General features: G+C 35.2%; 2 protein-coding genes across 4 annotated transcripts; one reads left to right on the top strand and one right to left on the bottom strand.

The window, feature by feature from the left end:
* Positions 1-1,029: 1,029 nt before the first annotated feature.
* LOC128242853 (chromodomain Y-like protein 2) lies at positions 1,030-12,840 on the bottom strand. Of its 3 annotated transcripts, none has more exons than XM_052960231.1 (8): positions 12,793-12,840; positions 7,699-9,067; positions 6,959-7,110; positions 6,474-6,680; positions 5,630-5,793; positions 3,504-3,714; positions 3,010-3,153; positions 1,030-2,696 (listed from the first exon to the last, which is right to left on the bottom strand). In XM_052960231.1, the coding sequence occupies exons 1-8, from the start codon at positions 12,820-12,822 to the stop codon at positions 2,535-2,537; spliced, it is 2,439 nt and encodes an 812-aa protein (XP_052816191.1). In that variant the 5' UTR covers positions 12,823-12,840; the 3' UTR covers positions 1,030-2,534. The 3 variants fall into 3 exon arrangements, with proteins under 3 accessions (XP_052816191.1, XP_052816190.1, XP_052816192.1); XM_052960230.1 differs by having other exon boundaries at positions 1,396-2,696; positions 6,959-7,158; XM_052960232.1 differs by having other exon boundaries at positions 1,396-2,696; positions 6,959-7,158; positions 12,723-12,814.
* On the top strand, positions 12,780-24,845 carry LOC128242854 (enoyl-CoA delta isomerase 2-like). The gene is made up of 9 exons (XM_052960233.1): positions 12,780-12,899; positions 16,628-16,805; positions 18,475-18,573; positions 19,566-19,745; positions 20,392-20,464; positions 21,006-21,108; positions 22,207-22,327; positions 22,899-23,132; positions 24,230-24,845. The coding sequence occupies exons 1-9, from the start codon at positions 12,865-12,867 to the stop codon at positions 24,386-24,388; spliced, it is 1,182 nt and encodes a 393-aa protein (XP_052816193.1). The 5' UTR covers positions 12,780-12,864; the 3' UTR covers positions 24,389-24,845.
* The last annotated feature ends 758 nt before the right edge of the window (positions 24,846-25,603 follow it).

Below are 25,603 nucleotides of genomic sequence, written 5' to 3'. Positions count from 1 at the left end.
GCTAATACATCAAATTACACAAAAGACAAATTCACACAATGCCAACATGTATATTATAGTAATAAATCATACCTGGAATTATCCAAATACACTTTTATAAAGAAATGAAACAATAAAGTTTCCAAATTTATCCAACGATGTTTACGTCTCCATCGACAAAATATGAGTGCGCTGTGCACGAGGAAAATACCGCCACCAGCTGTGCACGAGGCGAACTACTTTAATAAATATAGAAAGTGAAAGCGAAAATGAAAGTGAAATTAGTATATGAATTAGTGAATGATAGGAATGACTGAAAGGAATGGAAGAATAGGAAAATGGATTATCAAAAGAAAGATGGACTTGGAAAGTACGTGTACTGGACAAACATACATGTAGACATATGACACTAACACAAACATATAGAGCAGGGCAAATTGACCCCGCGACATCAGGATATGTCAACCCTAACTTAAATTATTCAGTTTCAACCGGTTTTTCTATTTTTAGTAACAGTGACCTTGACCTTGAATCTAGGGACCCCAATCGCAATCCCATGAAAGGTATCCATAAACTATTCCTATTGACCACGTTTGGTCAAGATATGTCAACCCTAACTAAAGTTATTCAGTTTCAACCGTTTTTCTATTTTTAGTAATAGTGACCTTGACCTTGAACCTAGGGACCCCAAACGCAATCCCATGAAAGGTCTCCATAAACTCTTCCTATAGACCAAGTTTAGTCAAGATATGTCATCCCTAACTAAAGTTACTCAGTTTCAACGGTTTTTCTATTTTTAGTAACAGTGACCTTGACCTTGACCCTAGGGACCCCAAAAGCAATCCCATGAAAGGTACCCATAAACTCTTTCTATAGACCAAGTTTGGTCAAGATATGTCAACCCTTACTAAAGTTATTCAGTTTCATAGGTGAGTTTGACGCCACCCGCACGACCGCCTGAACAACGACGTTCGCGATTCTAATAACCAGGTTTCACTTTGTGAAAACCTCGTTAAAAATCTGTCATCTAATTTTTTGTCAGCAGTCTTATATAACTGATTCCATGGATTTTCGCAAAAATTGGCTCGTTCCAAGACAAAAAATAAAAAAAGTTGTCAAAACTTTCAATCTGTGAGAGTGCAGCTTTAAAGCATGTAAACGGAAAAACACATTTACATTTACTTGGTAACAAGTCCCTAGAAAATAATGTTCGCTCAATTCTTACTTTAACTTAACATTGTATTATGCTTCCAAGCTATATGGCAATGTTATTACCACCATCATTTTCAGAATTTTTTAGACCCATTACAAATCACACAAACACAGGTTTAACTGTTGAAAGGTTTAAACATTGCTTTGTTTTTCATACAGACAGTTCCAAGATTTAACCATGGACTTGTGAAACATTCGCAAAAAGTCTCATTTTGTGGTATTCTTTTTTCTTTTACAAACTTCCTTAAGGCTTAACAACAATGTTGCACTAGCACCACCCCTACAAACGTTAAGACTAAGTAGGTACATGTGAACACAACATATATGAACAATTGGATAAAAATGGAATTGTTTGAAAATTGGAACAACATGAAGTATTTCCACCTGACTTTATAAAAGCTAAGGCATTTCATTGTTGCACTGACAGTTTATAAACAAAACATATTCACCTGAACTTTACTTCTTAAAATTGAATTGACTCTGAGCCACCCTGATATCAACATTCAATACTGCTAAAACCAATGGAAAGGTTTACTAGTCACAAAATAAAATATATTCACCTGATCTTTTTTTATTAAAATGAATCTGATATCAACATTCAATACTGCTAAAACCAATGGAAAGGTTTACTAGTCACAAAATTAAATATATTCACCTGATCTTTTTTAATTAAAATGAATCTGATATAAACATTTAATACTGCTAAAACCAATGGAAAGGTTTACTAGTCACAAAATTAAATATATTCACCTGATCTTCTTTAATTGATTTACTGTTTTTACAACTTCTTTATTTTTTTTGTCGTGGAATGAGCAAATTTTTGCATAAATATCTGCAAACCAGTGATAAAAGACATCTGACAAAATATTAGATCGTAGATTTTCATATTTCTGTTCGAAAATTGATGTTTTATGGCTTAAACTGTTGCAAACGGTTAAGTAAAAATGCACAAAAACATCTTTTTTTTAACTGAAATATAAAAATCTGCGATCTAATTTTTTGTCACCAGTCTAGTACAACTGGTTTCCATAGATTCTCGCAAAAATTTGCTCGTTTAAAGACAAAAATAAAAAAGTTGTCAAAATGTTCAATCTGTGAGAGTGCAGCTTTAATTCCTTTAAATGATGAAATAAATCTTTAAAGAAACATGTACATCATTCTTCTTAAGTTATCTTTCAGATAGTCTGTAGTAGTAGTTATCTTGTAGTATGTGTATGTTCAACTTATTGTAGACTATCATTCCTTAAAATATATATTTTAAATAAATAAGAATACAGCTATAAAGCTAAAATTCATTAACATATCATCAGGATATATATCCACAGTCAATCAAAAAACTATAATTAAAGAACATAGTTCTTCTCGTTTGAAATAAAGTTTTCTATAGCCTTCTGACATTCGGTGGACGCCCATCTTTCTGTGAGAATATTGCACTCCTGCTCATTCGTGAGATCAACTTTCGCCCTCTGGCGGGAACGCATAAGCAGTTTTGTGGTTTCTAGAACCTGAAAAAATACATGTACAGTAATACCTATATTTCAGATGACTTTTTATAAGTAACTACCTGCCTTGTATGACTGTTCTGAATTCCTCTTGAGAGTTTTTAGACATTGACCAAACTTAATTATGTGACCACCTGTTAAACGCGATTAACAACCCATGATTTAACCCGAATAGGTTGTTGTTAAGCGAGCAATTTTAGACATGTATCGAGTAATTCAGCACACCTGGATGCTGATCAGCCTGAGACACAAGACCAAGCCTGTAAGCCTGGATTGCCGTTATGTAATGTTCTATACAGCCACAAGTTAAACATACCTTTCCTGAGAGTTGGGCCATCTGCTGTACACGGGGAATAACCTCTTGCATCATGCTGGTTGGCCAGTAAACCTGAGACACGAGACCAAGCTGGCAAGCCTCGATAGCTGTGATCTTACGTCCCCCTATTAGCAACTCATTCGCCTGGAAAAAGATAGTTTAGTTTAGACAGAAAATAGTTCACATTTTAACTTTGAAATTATCATTTAGATTAACTACCCAAATTCACTACATTTACCTTTAACTACCGTAAAGGCATTGAAAATATTTTGAACTTCCCCAGTACATATAGTTTATATCTATTTCTATTGTAACATTCCCAACTTAGACTAATTAAAAGAGCCCAGCTAGTACAAGGGTGCCACAGAAGTATAAGTCCAGCTTTTTGCTAAGTCATTTAGACATAAACAGATGCTTGTCTAAACAAATAAGTCTGAGCCCATAGATTAGCAAGAGTGAGCCATTGAGAACCCTAAATAATACATGTTCTTTACCATGGCGGTGCCGACTGTGTCAGGGAGCGTGTATGAGGCACATCCCTCGGGGGTCTGAGACAGCAGGGCGTATGGCATGTAGAAGGAAGCTTTGTCACTAGCGTACACAATGTCGCACAGAGGGAGGATTGCAGCCCCCAGCCCGATTGCTGGGCCTGTCACAACTGCCACCAGTAACTTAGGGAATGTGATCACCCTCCTGACTAGATCCCTGAAATAAGAGGTACAGCATACCTGAACTACCCATATAGACTGTCGTTTTCAGTTAAGGCTATGTATATTTCCAACTAATCTGTGAACAGTTAAAAAAAACTCAAATACACAAGATTTAAGCAAAATACTGGCAGTCTGTAAGAAAGTTTGTCAGACCTTGGCTCCCGCCGATAATAAATGGAGAGGTCTGGCAATCGCATGTACCGGTATATGGTAAGCCCGCATGTCCGTCATAATTTTGGGGGGAAATCTTTAATTGTTTTTTAATAAGTATGTGTCTAAAGTTTTTAATTTCATTAACTAACCTATGATTACTTGATCAAACTAACAGAATAATTAAGGCTTTCAACTGACCTGGGCTCCCAGGTCACAGAAATTGTAAATGACCCGAAATTGACCCATCATTAATTTGTATTAAGTGTCAGTTTTGACCCGAGAGTGCAAGAGAATTGAATTGAATAAAAGCATAAGAGTCGGTATTATTTGAAAGAAGCGGAAATGCATGATTTAAACATTTGTTTGATTATTTAAAGTCGAAAGCAATTAACACCCAAACTGACAAGTGATTATCGATCTGAAATCTGACCGGCTACCAACTCAAACTCAATGACGTGATAACTCCGCCCATTATGCAAATTAACGGATACCTTCGACTTTTTCGCTCAGTATGATGGTTTGAAAAACAACAATGTTGAAATATATTTTGTTTTCGTTTTATTTTTATATCTTGTCTTTTTCAAAAAAAATATATATGTGTATTCATTTTTAATGTGTTACAGAAAAAGATAAACATTCTTCGTAGCACATGGTAAAAAAACGTGGGAAACAGGTGCACGCTTACTTCCTGTCAATTTTAATAAGAGTGAAATAGGAAATGCATTTATCGTTGTCAGTGTATAGTAAAGTTTTATAACAAAACAGTTTTATTGATATGTCATCTATTAAACAGAAAAACGATGTTGCAATATTGACCTAAGGGAATGTGGAATGATTTTTGTTTACTTCCAGAAAAAACAACAACTTGATATGAAACTGAAAGAACAAGTTAGAAAAATGCTGTTGCAACTAAACATTCGCTGGTGCTTATAGTATTATGACAATGATGGCATGGGGTTACATAATGAATAGTACATGTATGCATAATTCCTGTTTCACTGAACATGCTTAAAATAAATAATACGTTCATAAGAGTCAAAACATATTTCTCCAAATTTGACTCTTGGAATTGTTTAACCACCTCAGAGACTGAGAAGGATATAAGACAACAAGGTTTTATATTACCGGTAAGTTATATTGATCAATTTGTTTATTCCTTGATTTTTTTCTATAATTAAAAGTGGATTTATTTATTTATTTATTTATTTATACAGCTGATCTTGATATAACATAGGAAATTGAATTTTATTCATGTTTCGGAAGCCAATAACCAAAGCATAGATAATCATGTACCTTGTAATGCCATCTTATGACAGATTAGAATTATTACTTATGAAGAACGACTAAGAATTTAGAAATAAAACGGACAATGACTCTTAAAGATATGATGTTGACTCATGAAAATCAGGGCTTCAGAGTCATTGACTCTCGGGTTTAAGACCCTGTGGAAAGACCTGCAGTCTTTCACTAAAATGTTTAAAATGTTTTGCGACCTGCAAAAACTGGTCCAGTCCTGCAATGTAGACTGTATTGTAGGACCTCGTGTCCTGCAATGTGATAATGATTTTCGTGCAGACTGTACTGGCTTACCATATATCATCCAGAACTTATTACGGTACTCTTTAAATAAATGTTTGTAATAACTCTTTTCTATTGTGTTTCAGTATTTGAAATTTCTGCAAACCGTTCTTCTTGCCAGTTCAAATCAACGAATAACACCATAATAGAGCTTAGGCTATCCATTCTCAGTCACCTACCTGAGAGCATCAGCCATCTTCTTGGCTGCAAGTTTTCTATCGCCAGTAGTGAGGTAGTGCAGGTCCACCCCAGAACAGAACACATTTCCCAGGCCACTCAGCATCACCACTGTGCTGTCATCATACTTGGCAGCACTCAGGGCTGAGGTTATCTCTTGCATAACCTGCCAATGGCATGTATACATTTCAAGTTCCAAAATGATTCTATTAAACAAAATGAAAACCAGTCTGCAAAAAAAAATTCTTTAGATTGAATCTCTCAACTAGTCAATAAGTTACTACAGGGATATCCATTAAAAACACTTTAAAACCAGTGGCCAGGACGCTGGAGTAAAAAAATAGTAAAATTCATCAGTCATGTTAAGCTCTTAGGCCTAAAAAAAAAATTGTTTGGTTAGGGTTACATCCTTAAAAAAAATAGGTAGGGTAGGTAGGCTTTTTATTTTTTTATTATTTTTTTTTTATTAGGTTTTATATAAGAATATAATTTTCATCATTGGAGAATGGTGTTAAAGCTATCTGTACAAGCATTTAAGGTTTAAACTTAATATTAAAAAGCAATTAAAAAAAAAAAAATTTTTTTTTTTTTTTTTAGTTTTTCATTTTTTTTTTTCAAACTGACTATAAAAACGGTAGGGTCGGCGCCTATTCCGTAGGTAGGGTCGGGTAACCCGAACCAAATGTATTTTTTTTTTAGGCCTTAACGAAAATCATTTTGCAGTGTTATTTATGTACCGTAAACTTTTCACTTGTGTAAGTGTTGAATACACAAACAGAAAGTTAATGTAAGCATCAGTAATATTTTGTTACTATGAGAGCATTTACTATTAAATGCGAGTGTTACCAGAGGACTGAGAGCATTTTTCATTTTGGTGTGAGTGTGTAGCCAGATCTGGGAGTACTTGGCACACTTCTTGATGAGAATCTCCTTGTACTTGAAGACACACTCGCTGGCCCGCACGCTCACCCGCCGTTCCACATCCTCAGTATCTTCCTCACTGGGCTTACCCCGTCGCGGGTGAAGCTGGTGGGGCAGGTTCTCCAACAACACCTGGTGAATGGGAGAATGCAAGGAAGTCAGCAGAGTGTTTCCCACTCATTATTCCCACTTAGGGCTATGACCATTTTACTATATAATCCCCGGGAGGGGGGGGGGGGGGGGCTTTTAAAATGTACCATCCCCCTTCAGGAGCAAATTTACCATTCAGGATCCAAATAATTGCCTCCCCCCCCCCCCCTAGGTTAATATGTATTACTGGAATAGCCCTTAGAAAGACGAAAGTATTATCTTCTTTTTTTTATTAATTCAAGTACTCAAGTAACATGTACCTTATATGACATTGATGCTGGGCTAATTGGCAAGCTGGCCTGGAGATCAGTGGTTGGCATGGCACCATTATCCCCCGGCAACAACCACTGGGGCTGGGCCAGGAGGGGCTTAGAGACTGTGGGAGGAAGGCTGGACTCCTTCCCGTTCTTCACTGTTGTATATACCAAGGTTGGAGATTTAGGCCTAACAAAGAACTTCTCTGAAAACGGTAACTTATTAATATAAACTAGGTACCATATATATTTTGCAATCCTAATTAGAATACACGTAACTTGTCTCATAGTAACAGTTATTCAGCGGGGTGAATGCAAGTAATGATGAAAATGTATTGCTGTACTTGCATTAACTTAAGGATACAATCATGAATGAATAAAAGATGTACATGTAGCAGTATTAAGCTTGGGTCGACCATTTTACCACACATTTACAACTTATTTTGTCACGGCAACATAATGTTACAACAGGCATGCAATAATATAAATACGGGCAATATGGCAATCAACTTGAAAAAATAACGGTATTAGGGGACTTTTCATTAGAGGTACAGTGACTTGTTTACTAAATATGTACAAGCACTGTTAAAATCATAAACAAAAAACATGCATTTGAAATAGAGTTGTTTCAGTTAAGGTAAAGAAAAAAAGAGAACAATATACTACCTATAATACTAGTACTACAGTTCGATAAACATTATACTATATTAATTGTATATTTTACAAAAATGACAAAAATGTTTTACCTGACTTCTCGGGTGATGCTTGATTTTGAAGACTGTCCAGCAGCCTGATTGTCTTTTCCTTTGAAACAGCTTTCTTCTTTTGAACTACTGCCACTGACATTGACTTTTTTAATTGCACCTTTTCACCTTTGCCAGTTTTCTTTTTGTCCACACTGCTCTTAGACTTAGACCATGCATTCACAACAGACTCAGTATCTAAACCTCCAGAGATTCCAGATTCTGATTGACCTGGGAGAGAGTTTAAGACTTCACTTTCAGAGTCGTTCTTAGATTTCCTGCTTTTGCGTCCATGCCTGTTCCCACGACATCCTTTTGTTCTTGAAAATAATCGCTTGGGTTTGCGCTTATTCTTCCTCCCTGAAATATGTTTGCTAACTATGGATGAACTATTGAGCTCAAGTTTCTCTTTGCTGCCTGTTTTAGATGATAAACCCGTTTTGTTATGTTTTTGTTTATAATTTTGCTTATGAACACTTCCTGAATGGTTTTGTTTAGCAAGTTCAGCAAGGTTTACATCATCATCATCACTTGAAAACGACACCTCAACATCTACTTGAGTCCATTTCTTTGGTTGGTTAGGGGACCATTTGCTTTCTGTTGATGTGCTAATCTTTTTTGGCTGTTCAGCATTTTCTGCATGTTTGTCTGTAACCTTTTTGCCTTTTTGCATGTTTATTGGTTTTGTTATTTTCAATTTCTGTTTAACAACAGGAGACTTCTCATCAGTGGCATTTGACTTTTGTGTCAGATCAGTGATTATTGGTGAATGAAATGACACCATCTTTGCACTTTTGCCAGTTTTATTCTTATTAGAATTCTGACTTACTTCTTCATTCAAAACATAGTCAACTTTAGTTTTCTTAGCTGCACTTCTGACGGGTGAAGTATTAGAAGACCTTTTACGGTTTTTTAACACATTACTGGGCTGTGATTTGTCCGGAGTCTTAAGTTTGGTGCTTGTTGAACCTATCACTGCTATGAACACATCATCCAAACTCATTGAATCACCAACTGGTGGTTTATTCTTAGTAACTTTCTTCTTCGTCAAACTACCATCTTTAACACTTAATTTTTTAACTTTCTTATCACTTTTTGAACCTTTAGACTTTGTCGTTTTCATTAACCCAGAGGAAGATTTATCTTTCTGCGCCTGACCCTTACTTTGCTTGACCAGCTTCTTTGCCAACTTCTGTGTGGCCATTGCCTTCTGTCTCCTGTCCTTCTCCAAGGCCTTTATCTTCCGTGTGCAGTTGCCCAGGTTCCTTGCCGGCTCCCAGGTATCCCACTCCTCACTGAAGCCTCGCCATCTCACTAGGTACTCCACACTTCCGGTGTCAGCATTAGTCCTCAGATCTAAGAACCTCTCTACCTGAAAAAGATAATACTTTATTGTTGATCAACGGTGACAAGACTGGTTTAGTGGGTCTGTGGGTCAGTGATATTCAAAACAGAAGTCTGAATGTGACTGGGTAGTTTAGCAGGCAAAAAGGTGTTTTGGTTGAAACAGTGAAATCATTGCGTGCAAAATTTGGACTTTTTTTTCATGTATGCACATTTTACTTTGCAATTGTACTATCCATGGGTCTCAGCCCTAGTCATGTTAGGAAGTGAACTTGTGGGGCATAGTGCACAGACAGAATGTAACCCAGGTTTGGGCCTTCGGTGTTTTTTTCACTTCTAGTGAATTGTGAGGTCATTCTGCTTCGAAAAAATATATGTTTAACATTGGGTGTGCGGTTGATTTTTCAGCCCAAAAGTTGGTAAAAATACACTGGTATCTCTGGTTCTTCACGAATAGCAATTTTAAGTGAAGAGGCATGGAATCAAGTCTGAAACCCCTTAAATGAGTTATATCAGCAAAAAAGCACTTCTAACAGCCTTGACCATTTGGTGAACACAAAACACTATACCATCTGTAGACTGTGCAGAACAAACAGAAAATAATGAACAATGCCAAGGTGACATGTTCAGGTCAAATAAAAAACGAATGCCTTGAATAATTATAAATTAAGGATTTAGTGTTGAATCAAGTTGGCCAACTTCACCATAAGGGCCTGGTCAACTTTGGCCTACTGTTGTTTTTGTGTATGTTTTATTGAATAATTGTGGAAAGTTCATTGTGTCAATTGTTGTATGAAAGATTTTCTGTGAATCAGACAATAAAAAGAGAAATTTTGTCCTTAGCTGGCATTTATCACAAATACATATGAAATATAACAATGTACTCCCTTACATCCTACTGTTTGCAATAAACCAAGCAAGCCATTCCTGTTATACAAAGTGCATTAGCATTTCAAATAAGCATTGACAACATTTCTCTCCATATATCTAAACTACGGTAGAACATTCAAAGTTGATTTTCAAAACTGTTTGAAAGACACGTTTGATATCATCATGCTGCCTTTGCATACATAGATGTGCCTGTTGTGGACTGTGAATCATACTCATTACTTCTAGCCCACATATCTCAGGTTTTTGTTTCAGTGTTTAAGCCTGGCATTTCAAGTTTGTCAGTTTCGTCATGCGATAAGTCTACACTCATTACTGACGGTCTGTTGAAATTCCCCAAAATTATATAGTTCAGCAGGGCTAACTCTCAACACTGCTACAATACAATGCAACAAAATTTCCAGAGAACATCCTGAGTGAAAGTTGAACGAGTAATTTATAATACTTGTTTATTTCAGATATAAATTTATCATTTAAAGTATTAAAACTCAAAAGGCAATAAGATAAAAATATCATTTTTGAGACCCACCTCTGGCTCTACCAATATCACAACAATGAACAAAATCTACTGCCAAAAAGAAAAATAAATGTTCACAGAAAACTGGCTTTAAAATTCCATTTTTATGTGCAAAGCTTTTTAAATTATGAATTCTTCTCACATGAGGCATATTTATTCCTTTCGGCACACTGATCCAATAATTTTAATGATTATTAAGTCTTGTTTATTGTATAAAATCCAGCACACATCACTAATTATAACAATATCAAGTATCGTAAAATAGAACCACTGTGTATTAATGTTGATAAATCAGTCATCTAGTTGGAAATGAAATAACTTTTTTCCAAAATTGCCAGAATGTTACTTGAATGTTGCATATTGAATTCACATGATATGCAACATTCAAGTGAGTGTACGGTCAATTATTTTAAGTGTCCTTTGTTGGAAATTGTGTCATTGATGCCAGACTTGTGTGTCAGAAAAAAATGCAGGGATTTTGACATATGACAGTTACGTTAAATTATATTTCTACATTTTCTAGGCATCCAGCTGAACATTCTTGGAATTTAAGCTGGATTCTTTTTCCAAATGCACATCTAAAATTGCAGAAGGCCTGCTATTCAAGGGTATATAGTCTTAACATACACAAAATAATCATTTGTGTATGGTCTTTACATATACACATGTGTATGCAACAGAATGATATATGTGGTTAATTTATAAACAAATAAAAGTAAACTTATTCATCACCTACCTTAAATGTAATGGCTCAAGATAAACAACTGCATGCCAGTTGAAAGTAAAATAGCATTTAACGTGTACATAGTACAAACAAAAGACCTAAAAGCAAATATATGGGGAAGAATGGTTTGTACATCAGAAAAAATTTAAGGGATTTCGACATGTGACATCAATTATATTTCTACATTTTGAATGCATCCAAACTGAACGTTCATTGAAAATAAGCAGGATTTCTTTCCAAAGGATGCCTAAAAATGCATATAAAAGCCTGCTGTTCATGAGTACATGTCGTTAGATTGAATAGCCTAAGAATTATTTATGTGGTTATTTACATGTATAAACAAATAAAAGTTGCAGGTATTCACCAAATACCTGCAATGTTATTCCTAGAAATAAACAACTGCATGTCAGTTGAAACTTGAAAGTAAAATAATATTCAATGTGTACATAAAACATGTATACATACAAAGAAAATTAACAGCAAAGAAATTGAAGAGTAAGTGTTCAACATGAACAGGACCCCAAGGATCACAAATTTGGGGGACTCCAACTTTGACAAGACACTGGTAATCTTGCAGGATCTGATGTTTTGGAGCTAATTTTTACCCGTAACCAATAACTCCCTGCTTTTAATTTTGGTAATAAAGATGAACCACAACATCAAATAAAAACAGATCTAACTAAACCACCATTTGCACTACAATCATTCTGTTTACCCATCTATTAAGTTAATGGTATAAATAAATGATATGAAAGGAATCTATATTAAATATACATGTTTTTCTGCAATCTATTGTTGAGGTTATATCCAGCAATATATTTTCGCAAAATGACAACAACGTGGAATAATATTAGTGGCATGTCCAAGTGTTTTTGTTATGTTTACTCTCATAAATTTCATGATGTTAGATAAGAGTAGATTTGGCCATATCAGTGTTTCGTCTGAGCAATTTTCTGTGTGTGTTTTTAAACAACATTCTTATTTGTATAAATGAACTTATTTGTATAAGTGAATTTCTAATAATGGGCAGTGATTTTGAATGCCATTTTATTCTAAAATGTCCGCAAATTTATATTTATCAACTAAAGCCAAGGTTTTGGTTTAAATAGTTATTTATTTGATCTTGTTTAAGAATGAATATTATAATCTATATAATTCCACGGACCAGTAACAAAGGAATTGTAGGTCGAAATAGTCAGGCCCCAGTTCCTTAAGAAAGCCTAAGAAGTTAACCAAATTTTTTATTGATTTATCTAAAATCAAGATTACTGTATCCTGAGTAATACTAATAGGAGCAAGACCGAATTTGGGACTAGACTGAATAAGGAATTTGACCAGACCTAAATTCTAACCAGGCAAAAATGACTCAGATTCGATAATTTAGTGTTACAATGCACAGATGTAAGAGACTCGTTACACTCTACAGTCTCATACACTCCACTCACTGACTTGAAGTGAGTGTCAAAACTTGTATGTAAACAGTGACATTTTCACACTAAGAGTAAGGTGACACAGATGCACAACAGTAAAAACAGAACTTCATTGCATTCTTACTGTCGTAAAAAAAGTAAAGGTGGTATCTGTGTTGATAGCAGTGGCTTGATAGTTAGTTCGATTTTCTCACCTCGTAGAAAAGTTCTTCTGCGCCCGCCATTACAGGAAACTAACCGGCTTCCGGTTAACGGCGCTTTTGAAAATGGCTGCGCCCGTCACTAGAGTTCTGTCAGTCAGGTAGTTTTTCGATTGACTTTATTCGAACAAACCCTTATAAACATTGCCCATACTATAAAGAATAAACATCAGTCTTAAACTTTATTTTCGAAAATGCAATTTCTTGCGGGGATGACCGTGTAAACTTTAAAATGGACGTAATTTGGTTTTGCCGTGGTTTGTTTACCTTTCCCCACCCACTTTCATTTGTATGAAGTGGTCAAAGTCCAAACGTTCTGAATAGTTATATGGGAGTTTTATATATATGTGCTTAAAATTATCATTGGCGTTATTTCTTTTTGTTGTCTAACACATGCTTACTGGTTGACGGTACATTTCCGAACACTTTTTGAGGTTTTTCACAATTATCTTGGAGAGTTTTTGTTGTAGTAAGTTAAAATTGTGTATGAAACCTCTTTGGTTAATGTGACAACATCTGTCAAAGTACAGATTCACGATCTCATCAATTTTATGTCGAAAATCGTTCATTTTATAGACAGTAAATCACCCTTAAATTTATGCTATGGAGGTCACAAATACCGAACACTTGAAAAGCGAAAATACATGGTCATACAATTATAATTAATAAGTATGCTATATTAAATAAACACTTAGCTGCAAAGTTATTTATTGTTTTCAAAACATGAAATTCAAATGTAAAGCGTGATTTCTATTTATAAATGTCTTGAATGTAGGTCAACATGACTGCAAAACCTTAAGATGGGCTTGCGCCCTCTGACATCATTCCCTGTGTGCTACATATTGATCTTGAAGTGTATAAACATTGAATGGCATTTTTTTAGGAAAATACTCACCAAAACAAGATGAAACTTCGCAAGTGTGACCAAGGCAAGCCTTTGTATTGATCTAGATCATCAAATAATCTAGCCACAATAATGCACGTTAAGGGAACGTTTTTTAACATTTGGATATTTATTGTGTTCCCTATAACGCCACAAGTTGATTTATTTATACCAGTGTAAAATAAAATATTAGACTATTATATTACAACAACACTGAATTGTTAAAAGAAAACATAAAAGGGACACATAAATGATATACTGGTTAATACTTTTTTTATAACTTAAGCTGATCGGCTTCTGTCAACTTTTCACTGTCATATTGGGTTATCTACTATTAGTATATTTATCCTACGCAGTGACCTACCCTGTTGGGACATATTCATAAGGTTGATTTTTTATGCCCCCCGAAGGTGGGCATATTAAAATCGCACCGTCCGTCCATCCGTCCGTCCGGCTCTGTAACTTTCCCTTGTATGGACAGATTTTAAAATAACTTGCCACATGTGTTCCACATACCAAGACAACGTGTTGCGTGCAAGACCTGTGTCCCTACCTCAAAGGTCAAGGTCACACTTAGTGTTTATTCATAATGGAGTGCTGCATATAAGGACATAGAGTATAGGTTGTCGTGTCCGGGCTGTAACTTTCCCTTGTATGGACAGATTTTAAAATAACTTGCCACATGTGTTCCAAATACCAAGACGACGTGTCGCGTGCAAGACCTGTGTCCCTACCTCAAAGGTCAAGGTCACACTTAGTGTTTATTCACAATGGAGTGCTGCATATAAGGACATAGAGTATAGGTTGTTGTGTCCGGGCTGTAACTTTCCCTTGTATGGACAGATTTTAAAATAACTTGCCACATTGTTCCACATACCAAGGCGACGTGTCGCGTGCAAGACCCGTGTCCCTACCTTAAAGGTCAAGGTCATACTTAGTGTTTATTCACAATGGAGTGCTGCATATAAGGACATAGAGTATAGGTTGTCGTGTCCGGGCTGTAACTTTCCCTTGTATGGACAGATTTTAAAATAACTTGCCACATGTGTTCCACATACCAAGATGACGTGTCGCGTGCAAGACCCATGTCCCTACCTCAAAGGTCAAGGTCACACTTAGTGTTTATTCACAATGGAGTGCTGCATATAAGGACATAGGGTATAGGTTGTCGTGTCCGGGCTGTTACTTTCCCTTGTATGGACAGATTTTAAAATAACTTGCCACATGTGTTCCACATACCAAGACGACGTGTCGCGTGCAAGACCCGTGTCCCTACCTCAAAGGTTAAGGTCACACTTAGTGTTTATTCACAATGGAGTGCTGCATATAAGGACATAGGGTATAGGTTGTCATGTCCGGGCTGTAACTTTCCCTTGTATGGACAGATTTTAAAATAACTTGCCAAATGTGTTCCACATACCAAGACAACGTGTCGCGTGCAAGACCCATGTCCCTGCCTCAAAGGTCAAGGTAACACTTAGTGTTTATTCACAATGGAGTGCTGCATATAAGGACATAGAGTATAGGATGTCGTGTCCGGGCTGTAACTTTCCCTTGTATGGACAGATTTTAAAATCACTTGCTACATGTGTTCCACATACCAAGACAACGTGTCGCCTGCAAGACCCATGTCCCTACCTCTAAGGTGAAAGATACGCTTTAGTGTTTATTCACAAGGGAATTCTGAATATAAGGACATAACAGTATAGGTTGTCAAGTATGGGTGGTATTTTTTTATGTCCAGAGGCAATTTAAAATAACTTGCCATAATTATGTATTTGACACGTAAAGGCAAGATCAACTTTTCATGTACTGACCTTGTTCATAGGTCAATGTCACATTCGGGGGCATTCGTCACATACTGTGACAGCTTTTGTTTTCGACTGTATATATATATAAATGTATTTGTTTTATTAAAGCTTTTAAAAAACCTTATTTATATGTGTTCACATTTTTATCAAATATTGATGCCCTTAACTGAAGATGACTACCTGATTTCAAATGCGCATTTTATAAGTGGAGTTTAACCAGAACAGGTGCGCGTTATCTTTGCGCTAAATATACTTAGCGCTGGGATCTTGGCTAGGAAAACAAAAAGTGGTATATGGACGCGAAGGGTCGCCAACACAAAAGTTATCAAAGACTCTGAAGCGGCTGTTTATATGGACTACGAATGATCGATCTCGGTAAACAAATGCATGTTTTAGCTGGTGTTGTGCCCTGTTCGGAAATATACCGTCAACCAGTATAGAAGCCATCATTATGATTCACAACTAAGAAATAAAAAAAATATATCTTGAAAGGCCTAGTTAAAGCCTTCTATAAGTGACCCCCATCCCCCATCTGTGTACAGTTCACAACCTATGTGTATTGATCTTACTCTAGTTGCCTTGTGCCCTCTTATCAGATCTCTGATCTGAGTATCCTGCTGTGCAGTTTTGGAGGTTTTATTATAGAATGGACCCTAAATGGCCCTGAGCTAATAAACAAATACACATGTATTGGCCCCTACTTAGACACCTGTGCAATTAGCAGGAGATGCACAGCAGGGGATTATCATGCCAAACATTCCTTAAACTAGGCCTTTAAGTTTAAAGATGATTAAAGAAGAAGAATACAAAAGCATTATTCTGCATATTATAATAAGAAATTTATAAGAAGCAACGTCTATATATGTCTTTTATATACGAAATTTACTATTCACACATCTGAAAAAATATTTTGGGACATTTTGTTGGTGGAAGTTTTGACCAAAATACAAACGTTTCCACCTAAGGAACAATAATATAAGATCTGACTTGTTTTCCATTGACTATGTGTCCGTCAGCACGCCAAAAAGAATGTCATTGATTTATAAGCAGTCTGATTGATATTGCGTAAATGTGTCAGTACTTACATGTACCACAAGAAGTGTCATAAGTGTGTATGTTCCGATTTTATTTTTAGACTGTTTCATCAAGTGAAAGGACTGAGATATCCGTTATTAAAGCAAGCCATTCACACAAGTGTCTGTACCATGGGCGCCTATGATGCCGAATTCAACAAAGCAAAGGAAAGACTGAACTCTTTAAAAGAAGATCCAGGGAATGATGTTAAACTAAAAATATACGGATTGTTCAAACAGGTATTGGTCATATAGTTTTTTATGCACATATGTTTACATGAAGCATGTACACTGCATCTGACTGAATTGTATGCTTGTGTTACACTGGTACTCTTTTATGAACCAAAATATCCATAATTTAACAGAAAAAATTGATTGAAAAAGAGTTGTTTATAAACTGGAAAAATCCAGGTTTTTAGCTCGACTATTCGAAGAATAAGGAGAGCTATACTACTCACCCAAGCGTCCGCGTCGGCGTCACCCCTTGGTTAAGGTTTTGCGTGCAAGCACACATAGGTTAATATCTCAGCAACTACTTGAGGTATTGCATTGAGACTTGATACAATGGTACTCAACCATCCAACCTACTCAATTAACCAAGTTAGATAACTCTAGTTTGCATTTAATGCCAATAATAGGCCTTTATTATTTGACTTAGAAATTCTGTTTAAGGTTTTGCGTGCAACCACACATAGGTTAATATCTCAGCAACTACTTGAGGCATTGCATTAAGACTTGATACAATGATGCTCAACCATCCAACCTACTTAATTAACCAAGTTAGATAACTCTAGTTTGCATTTAATGCAAATAATAGGCCTTTATTATTTGACTTAGAAATTCTGGTTAAGGTTTTGCGTGCAAGCACACATAGGTTAATATCTCAGCAACTGCTTGAGGTATTGCATTGAGTACTCAACTGTCCAATATACTTAAATAACCAAGTAAGATAACTCTAGTTTGCATTAAATTAAAATAATGGCCCCTTTTTTATTCAACATAGAAATTCTGGTTAAGGTTTTGCATGTAACCACTTTTAAGTCAATGCTTCAGCAAATACATCATGTATTGCATTGAAACTTTACACAGGCTCCCAACCATTTAACCTTCTTATTTAATCAAGTAAGATAACTATATAATTTTTGCCCCTTTATTATGCGACTTAGAAATTCTGGTTAAGGTCTTGCATGTTCGCACACATAGGATAATATCTCAGCAACTACTTGATGTACTTCATTGAGACTTTATACAATGGTTCAACCACCCAACCTAATTGAAAAATCAAGTTAGATAATTGTGTTTTGTAAATAATGGCCCTTTATTATTACACTTAAAAATTCTGGTTAAAATTTTGCATGTAACCACATTTATGTTAACATCTCCGCACATCATGTATTGCATTGAAATCTAATCTAACAGTGATCCATGCATGTTTCGCCAAAACTTTTCAATCAACACTAAAAAGCGGCGGAATTGTCGAGCGCGCTGTCTCTTGTTTAAATTAGGTATAGATCTATTAAATGTGAATTCCATATAAATTGTCACCAATAATAAAATAAAATGCTTTGTGTTTTCCCATCTTTTGTGAGTTTAAGTATATCTGTACTGGACTTTGGGTTGAAAGGGATTGTGAATTTTAGATCCAAATTTTGTGAAAAAAGTATTATTTTATCAAATTTGGGATAGTGTATTGGTCTGCATTTAAGTCCAATTTTTAGCCAGATGATTTTTTATATGATACATGTTTGCATTGTTAGTTCACAAATAGTGAGTATGTTCTGTTATATTTAGCAAAAAAATAGGAATATTCATAACAGTTAAATGAAAGCATTTTGCAGAAAAAATGATATGGTACCTGTATTTCCCCAGATAGTAAACATACACAATCATACAATTTTTCCCATTGTAGGCTACAGTGGGGAAATGTAACACCCCGAAACCTGGAATGTTGGATATGGTAGGCAAGTACAAGTGGAGTGCCTGGAATGAGCTTGGTAACATGTCACAGGTTAGTCCCAAGATTTTTAAACTTCCTATTGTTTGTAAAGCTCCCAAAATTCAAACTGCAATGTAACTTATGGCCAGTGAGGCACCAGAGCCACATATAATCTCAGGTACCTGGCTCCTGTTCCTCAAAAAAACACTAAAGTAATTGCTTAAACATTTTAAACTTGTGTTCAATTGAAAATTTGGCAAGGTTTAACAAATAGAATAATCTTAATATGAAAAACCAGACTGTATTTTTTCTTTCCATTACAATATGTGTGTACTGTATTTAAATAGTGTTCTTTGTTGAGTAAAAACTTGAGCATTTTATAGAAACTGGAGGCTGAGCTTTGCTTATTGTCCTTTGATTATGTCTCCCCTTCATCTGAAAGAAGACATGTCAGTATTCTTGTTCATATTTTTTTTTTGGAACCAAATTTTGTCTGTAGCAGAACTCGTAAAAATACATATAGGAATTGATTAAGACTTGGATAGATGGCAATGTGAAGTTGTATATCTTTCAAGAACTTTAACTCTGGAGCAGTTTTTATCTCCCCTTGCCCATTTTTATTAACAAAACTTGTCACGGCCATTACTGGAAAATTGTTTCAAGCAATTAAATTTAAACTGTAAATTGGTAATGATAAAAATGTGAAATAGTGTTTTATTTTATGATTTCTTGAGATATCTTTGTAAGATCATGTACATACATGTACATGTATCTCTGCTTAATCATGAACATAAACAGAATATGTGCATTTTTCAAACCTGGTCTTGGTCACAAACACTGAAACCCCGAAAAAAGGGCACACAAATATTAGCATTGGATATTTGATCAGGTACCTATATTCTTTATATGAAAACACAACACCGCTGTTTTACTGTATAAAAATTCTTTGTTGCATTAATTCTGCCTGCAATGTGAAAATGGTAAACCTTCTTATATTTTTTTCTATGTCATCAAATTAATTACCATGCAAATCAATGACTCGATATAAACCCTACTCCCTGCAGGATGATGCCCAGAAAGAGTACATATCCCTTGTGGATTCCCTGGCAGGGTCGGAGGAGGCGGCTCCCGAGTCAGCCCCAGGGGGTGAGGGCAAGTACCAGACCCTTCTCATTAACAACACAGGGGGGGTGTACAATATCACACTCAACAGACCCACCAAGAAGAACGCCATCACCGTACAGGTATTCTTTGATTCTATTGATTGTAGATGTTCTGATCCTATCTTATCACTAAATGTAAAACTTTCTAGTAGCAAAGCTATGGCCAGTATTAAACTGTTTTATTTTAATTCATTTGATTGTGACACGCTCAACAGACCCACCAAGAAGAACGCCATCACCGTACAGGTATTCTTTGATTCTATTGATTGTAGATGTTTTAATTTTATCTAATCCCTAAATGTAAAGCTTTTCTAGTATCAAAGCTATGGACAGTATTAAACTGTTTATTTTTGATGTATTCATTTGATTGTGACAAGAATTATAACCTCTGACATACACTTGAGTCTTGATGAAATTGTGGTCCATCAAAATCAGCTTGATTGGATTTTATAGGTTTATTTAGAAATGAAATTGTGTGTCAGTCTATAACGGATATTGTATGATGTATGATGATGGTAATATGCTTAATGAGATATTTGAAGATACGTTGTGTACTTTTGAAAGAAGATGTTACCTGAATAAAGAGTGAGAGATGGCTGAGAACCATCAGCAAACATTCACTGCTAACATTTTTACGGAATGCAAGGCTGGTTAACATTTGTGGATATCTACATTCTAGCTTAAATGAATATGAATTGCTTGAAATCCATTGATCCAAAATCCACAGATGTATGAAGAGCTGATCTTGGCCTTGAAGGAGGCAGGGGAAGACAAGTCTGTTGTCCTGGCAACTATGACTGGTGAGTCAGCTCAATTGAAATGATGATTTGGACGTGTTCTCAACACTATACATACTTTGTACTAAGTTTGTTGGGAATCTGTTTCTTGTATTGTATGCCATTTATGCCAATTCAAAGGTTAAAGTGCATTATCTAATGTCTACTGTAAGTGATTGGTGCATATTCATTGAGTCTTTTACACATTCTTAAAAATAAACAAGATAGCTTCAAAACATATACAGAAAATATAAAAGACTGTGTTGTTTCTTTTAGAGTACACTAATTCTTACATACTAAAGTGGTTAAGGGTTAGGGTAGGGGTCTTTATCAAAACAGAAATTGGCAACTTTATTTTCACTTTCAGTAAAAAAGAATATGTTTTAGCATTGGGAATGGTGTCAAACATCAGCCAAACAATGGCCAGTAAAAAATGCCCATTTTTTAAGCCCAAATCATATAATTACTGTACATATACTTCTTTGAAGATTTACTCACGTTTAGCACAAAATTATCTGTTGTTCGTTCTTGTTGTGCTTAATCCAATGCTTTTTCTCCCAACCAGGGTCCGGAGACTACTACTGCAGCGGCAATGACCTTGGGAACTTTATGAACATTACGCCAGACAAGATCAAAGAGATGGCTGTCAACGCCGGGGACCTGCTACAGTAGGTCAACATAAAACTGGAGCTCATAGAATTAGGAATATCACTGAATCTTAGCAATACCCTTACATTTAGTGTGTTTGGATTTGAGCACCAAGCTTTCTCATTATATAATAAGTGCTGATGAGTTCAGGATTAATAGTAAGAAGTACCTTGAAATTGATACAAATGGCTTTGAAAAAAAGATAAGCAGTAATCTAAGCCACTTCACTCTGCTTTTAGTTCTGAACCCCTCATACTTAAACTACATTTTCAGGAGTGGGATTTGGGTCTGTTTTCGTCACTGTATGATATATACCAAAATAAACAATCTGTATCTTGAAATTTACAACACTTTCCAAGTGAATAGAAGTTTTTTTATATTCTTTAGATTTAAGAGGTAATGACCGTTTTTTTCAACATATACATGCACATAATAGATCAGAATTGCATTTGTGTTGTTTGATTTGAAATATGGTAATTCAGGCTCATTTTGCCTTTTCTTCTCAAATAAGTTTTCACTTAGACTCCTTATCCTAAAAATGAATATTTTGTAGTGATCTGTATGAAAAATTTGGGAGTCTGATATTTTCATAGATTTTGGACAAAACAGGTTTATTTTTTGATGTAAAAAGTCAGTATTATTTACATTTTTGTTTTCTTTCCAAAAAGGTTGTCATTGCTTAGTTATGTATTATTGAAAAAGAACAAATCTCCTGAAGTATTGTACCGTCAAACTACAGGCCCCAATTTCTCAAATAACGCTTTAATGTATTAGTATCAAACTGCTTCATATTGCATTTACGGTAGCTAAATGATTTGCTTAAGAAATTTTATAAAACAAAATAGTTTTTCGTGATTATTTTTAACTTATTTTCTTTAAATGTCTCAAAGCTTCTTAGAAGGAGAAAATACTCAATTTGACCCAAAGAAAAAATAGTGATTTAAGACCGATAGTATCTGAAATTGTGGCCTCAGATTATTTTGCTGGGCAAGTTTGTTATAGTGTTTCAATATTTTTTTATCCAAACAAATCTAAGTCTGCTCCCCATGTAACTTAATTATCATAACATTTACAAATGATTAACTGAAAAAAAATACATTATAGTATTGTATTTTCAGACGGTTTGTGTCAGCCTTTATAGACTTCCCCAAGCCATTGATAGGTCTGATAAATGGACCAGCTGTGGGTGTTTCTGTCACAGTTCTTGGACTATTTGATGCTGTGTATGCCAGTGACAGGGTATGGCTACTTGCTGTTATAAGTATAAGGAAATTGATCAAGTTTATTGGCAAAAATCAGCATACTAAATGCCAATGGCCATAAGTATATGAAAAAAGAAATAACAGGGCCTCTTTACCCTTCTTTGTTGTAGCAGGCTATTTGCTCAAGGGCCAGACTTTTTTTTCTTACCTCTAAATTTTCCCATTTTCAACAAAATATATATATATATATATATATATATATATATATATATATATATATATATCAATAATAATATTATATAATGAGAATCTCTCAATTCATAAAATTATATTTCTGAGGGATATATTGAACGCTTTATTTATTTGTTATTCTGTTTATTCCCAAAATGTAAATGTATTTTATCACATGTTTGAACAATTCTTTCTTTTTTCATTTCATTACCATGCGGAGCATAGAATGTCATGTACTTTCTCCTTTTAAACACACTTGTTAGATTTTTAGCAACATTCCAAACTGGATTCTCAGGTCTTGGACAATCCCAAGAGTTCTGTTCTTATGCATGTTTCCCCATCTTGCCCTTAAATGCACTCTTGTTATTTATTTTAAGGCAACATTTCACACCCCATTCTCCGCACTGGGACAATCTCCAGAAGGCTGCTCCTCCTATGTATTCCCCCGTCTAATGGGAGCCGCCAAGGCCAGCGAACTGCTACTCTTCAATAAGAAGATTTCTGCAGCTGAGGCGTACAACCGTAACCTGATAACTGCTGTGATACCGGACGATGTGTTTGTGAAAGAGACACAGGCTACAATACAAGCCATTGCAAAGCTACCTCGAGAGGTAAGATACATTGTAGCCCTTTAAAACAAACTATAGTAGGATAAAGAAACAGTACTAGCACAATCAGTTATTGCATTGTTGCAGACTATGAAGATATTAAATGAGATTTTACCTTGGTTCATATTCCATAACACATTGAATCTGAGTTTAAGACTCATTCTCATGAAAGGTTAAAAAATAGTGTTACAAAATTATACTCATAGAGGTAATAGTTTGTTTCAATGTAAGATCATGATATATTTCACCAAGTGAGCACCAAAGGTTATACTTCATGAGCGACAACCTGACGAGCACAATATTAACCTTAGGTGCTCATGATTTAATTTAAAATTTGCACTTCTGATTTTCAAGTATGATACTCCGACTCATCTCCATTCTGATATTCATGCTTAGAGCATTAATAAATATTATGGCACGGTATTGAAACCATGACACAAATCAAACTTCTAGGCATTAAAGGGCTAGGCATTTTAATTTATATAGACTAATTCATGATTGTAGCCCCACTGTCATTTTTTATTTCCTTAAATCTGTCATGAAAAATGTTGATGCTCTTGTGTTTTTGGAAAGTCAGTAAACAGTTGCAATTTTGGTCAAAACTTGAGCCTAACACAATTGAAAATTATAATGTTCGTACACTTTAAGTCTGTATAAGATAGTAACGGGTTTTACTTGAAACTTAGATTTAATGATAGGTAAAGTTTCATTGATATGATATTAATTGATAGAAAAATACAAAAGAAGTAATAGTGACTACAAAATATTATGTAAATTTAATTATTAAGAAATAAGTTAGAAGTAGTGAGAAGTAAGTGAGCCCTTCGCGCCATTGAAATTTTTCACATTATGTTTAAGATTAGAACATATATATTCTGTAAGAGTACTTCCAAAACATGCCGTTGCCTTAAATGCAGGTAATAATCTAACATGTGATTCTTTGAAGAATTTAAGCTGAGTTTCTCAATATAGCTTAGTGATAACTGAGTCAAACTTATGCTTGAAGATGCCGCTAACATAATAATAAACTAGTTTCTTAATATTCAAGAAACCCTTTCCTTTTGTTGTATTAAATTCATCAAGTGGAATGTCTCTTTCAGAGTATGGCATTTTCCAAGGTCCTTATACGAAGTGCAGAAAAAGCCCAGCTGCATGCAGTGAACAAGGAGGAGTGCGAGGTCCTGATTGGTCGATGGCAGTCCCAGGAGTGTATGAACGCTATCATGAGCTTCTTCACACAGAAAACTGCCAAGTTGTAACCAGTGACTGACATATAGATAATTAAATTATACATTGATTAAAGTTATTCTCTATACTATTATTTTTTCTTCTTCATGAGTTACATATAGGTTTGATAAATATGATATTTGAAAATATAGTTAATGATGCTTTGATGGAAAGCATCATAATTGCTGACAAAAAAGAAGACAATACATATATGTTATTTAATTCTAGTACATGTTATTTAATATCATTAGATTGATGAAATTGAAAATTGTTTCACACTTCTTAAATCAGAACTAGTATGGGACATGGGGCATTGCATAATGTGATCACTGTATTCCAGCAACCATTACTGAATGATACTTGGGCAATGTTTCATAGGATTCAAATTTACTTACCTATCTGTGTTACTATTTACATGTATATTCACTTTTGAAGTTTATTGCTAAAGTTGATTATTTATTCAAATAAAAAGTTATCAAACATTTTGAAAAACAAACCATTATATTTAACTTTTAAAGGTCATATGACTATAATAGATGGACTTTTGCCCTCTTATATTTTGATTTACCAAATAAATAAAGGTCTTTGGTCACTGTAAGCCAAGAAATAGAGACAGTCAAAAATGATTAGCATATCGTCAAGCTCCGCCTTGTTTCTTGACAGGCGACCAATCAAAATCCTCATAGCACTGACGTCATTAATGCACCGCCCTAGAGCCTCGTTTTCAGTTGGCTGGTTCGACAGCAGACCGTATTTGTTGACTATATGTTGGGTGAAGTCACTGTGGACTTTGAAGTCATAGGAAAGCCTTGAAAGTTCCTCAAGAATCGAAGCCAGTCGACGAAACAAGATCTTTTCCATGTCAGGGTGGCGGTTTTCAAGCACTCGACATTCTCGCACGATGAGATCCGCAACGGTGGCAACGCAGTATCCATAGTATCTGTATAATGATATAATGAAACGTTGATTGTTCCAGTGTAGGATCTTAAAATGGTCCACAGAGTGAGCGATGTACTTCATGTGTGGCGCACTGGCACACATTGGTACGGTTTATTTGAGTAATCAATCCAGACTAGACCGTAATGAAAATGAAATGCTTCTGAAATGTCGTATATGAATTCGGTTACTGGAACTAATTATGTTCCTTGAATGGCTAGCCTACATGTGTTTTTTTATGCGGGTAAAAATAATAATTGAGTGCCTATTTAGTCTTAAAGTGTTATCTTGGATAAAGCAATCTGTTTTAA

This window comes from Mya arenaria, chromosome 8 (assembly GCF_026914265.1).
Source record: "Mya arenaria isolate MELC-2E11 chromosome 8, ASM2691426v1".
NCBI classification, from domain to species: domain Eukaryota; kingdom Metazoa; phylum Mollusca; class Bivalvia; order Myida; family Myidae; genus Mya; species Mya arenaria.
This window is presented reverse-complemented; position numbering and strand designations above follow the sequence as displayed.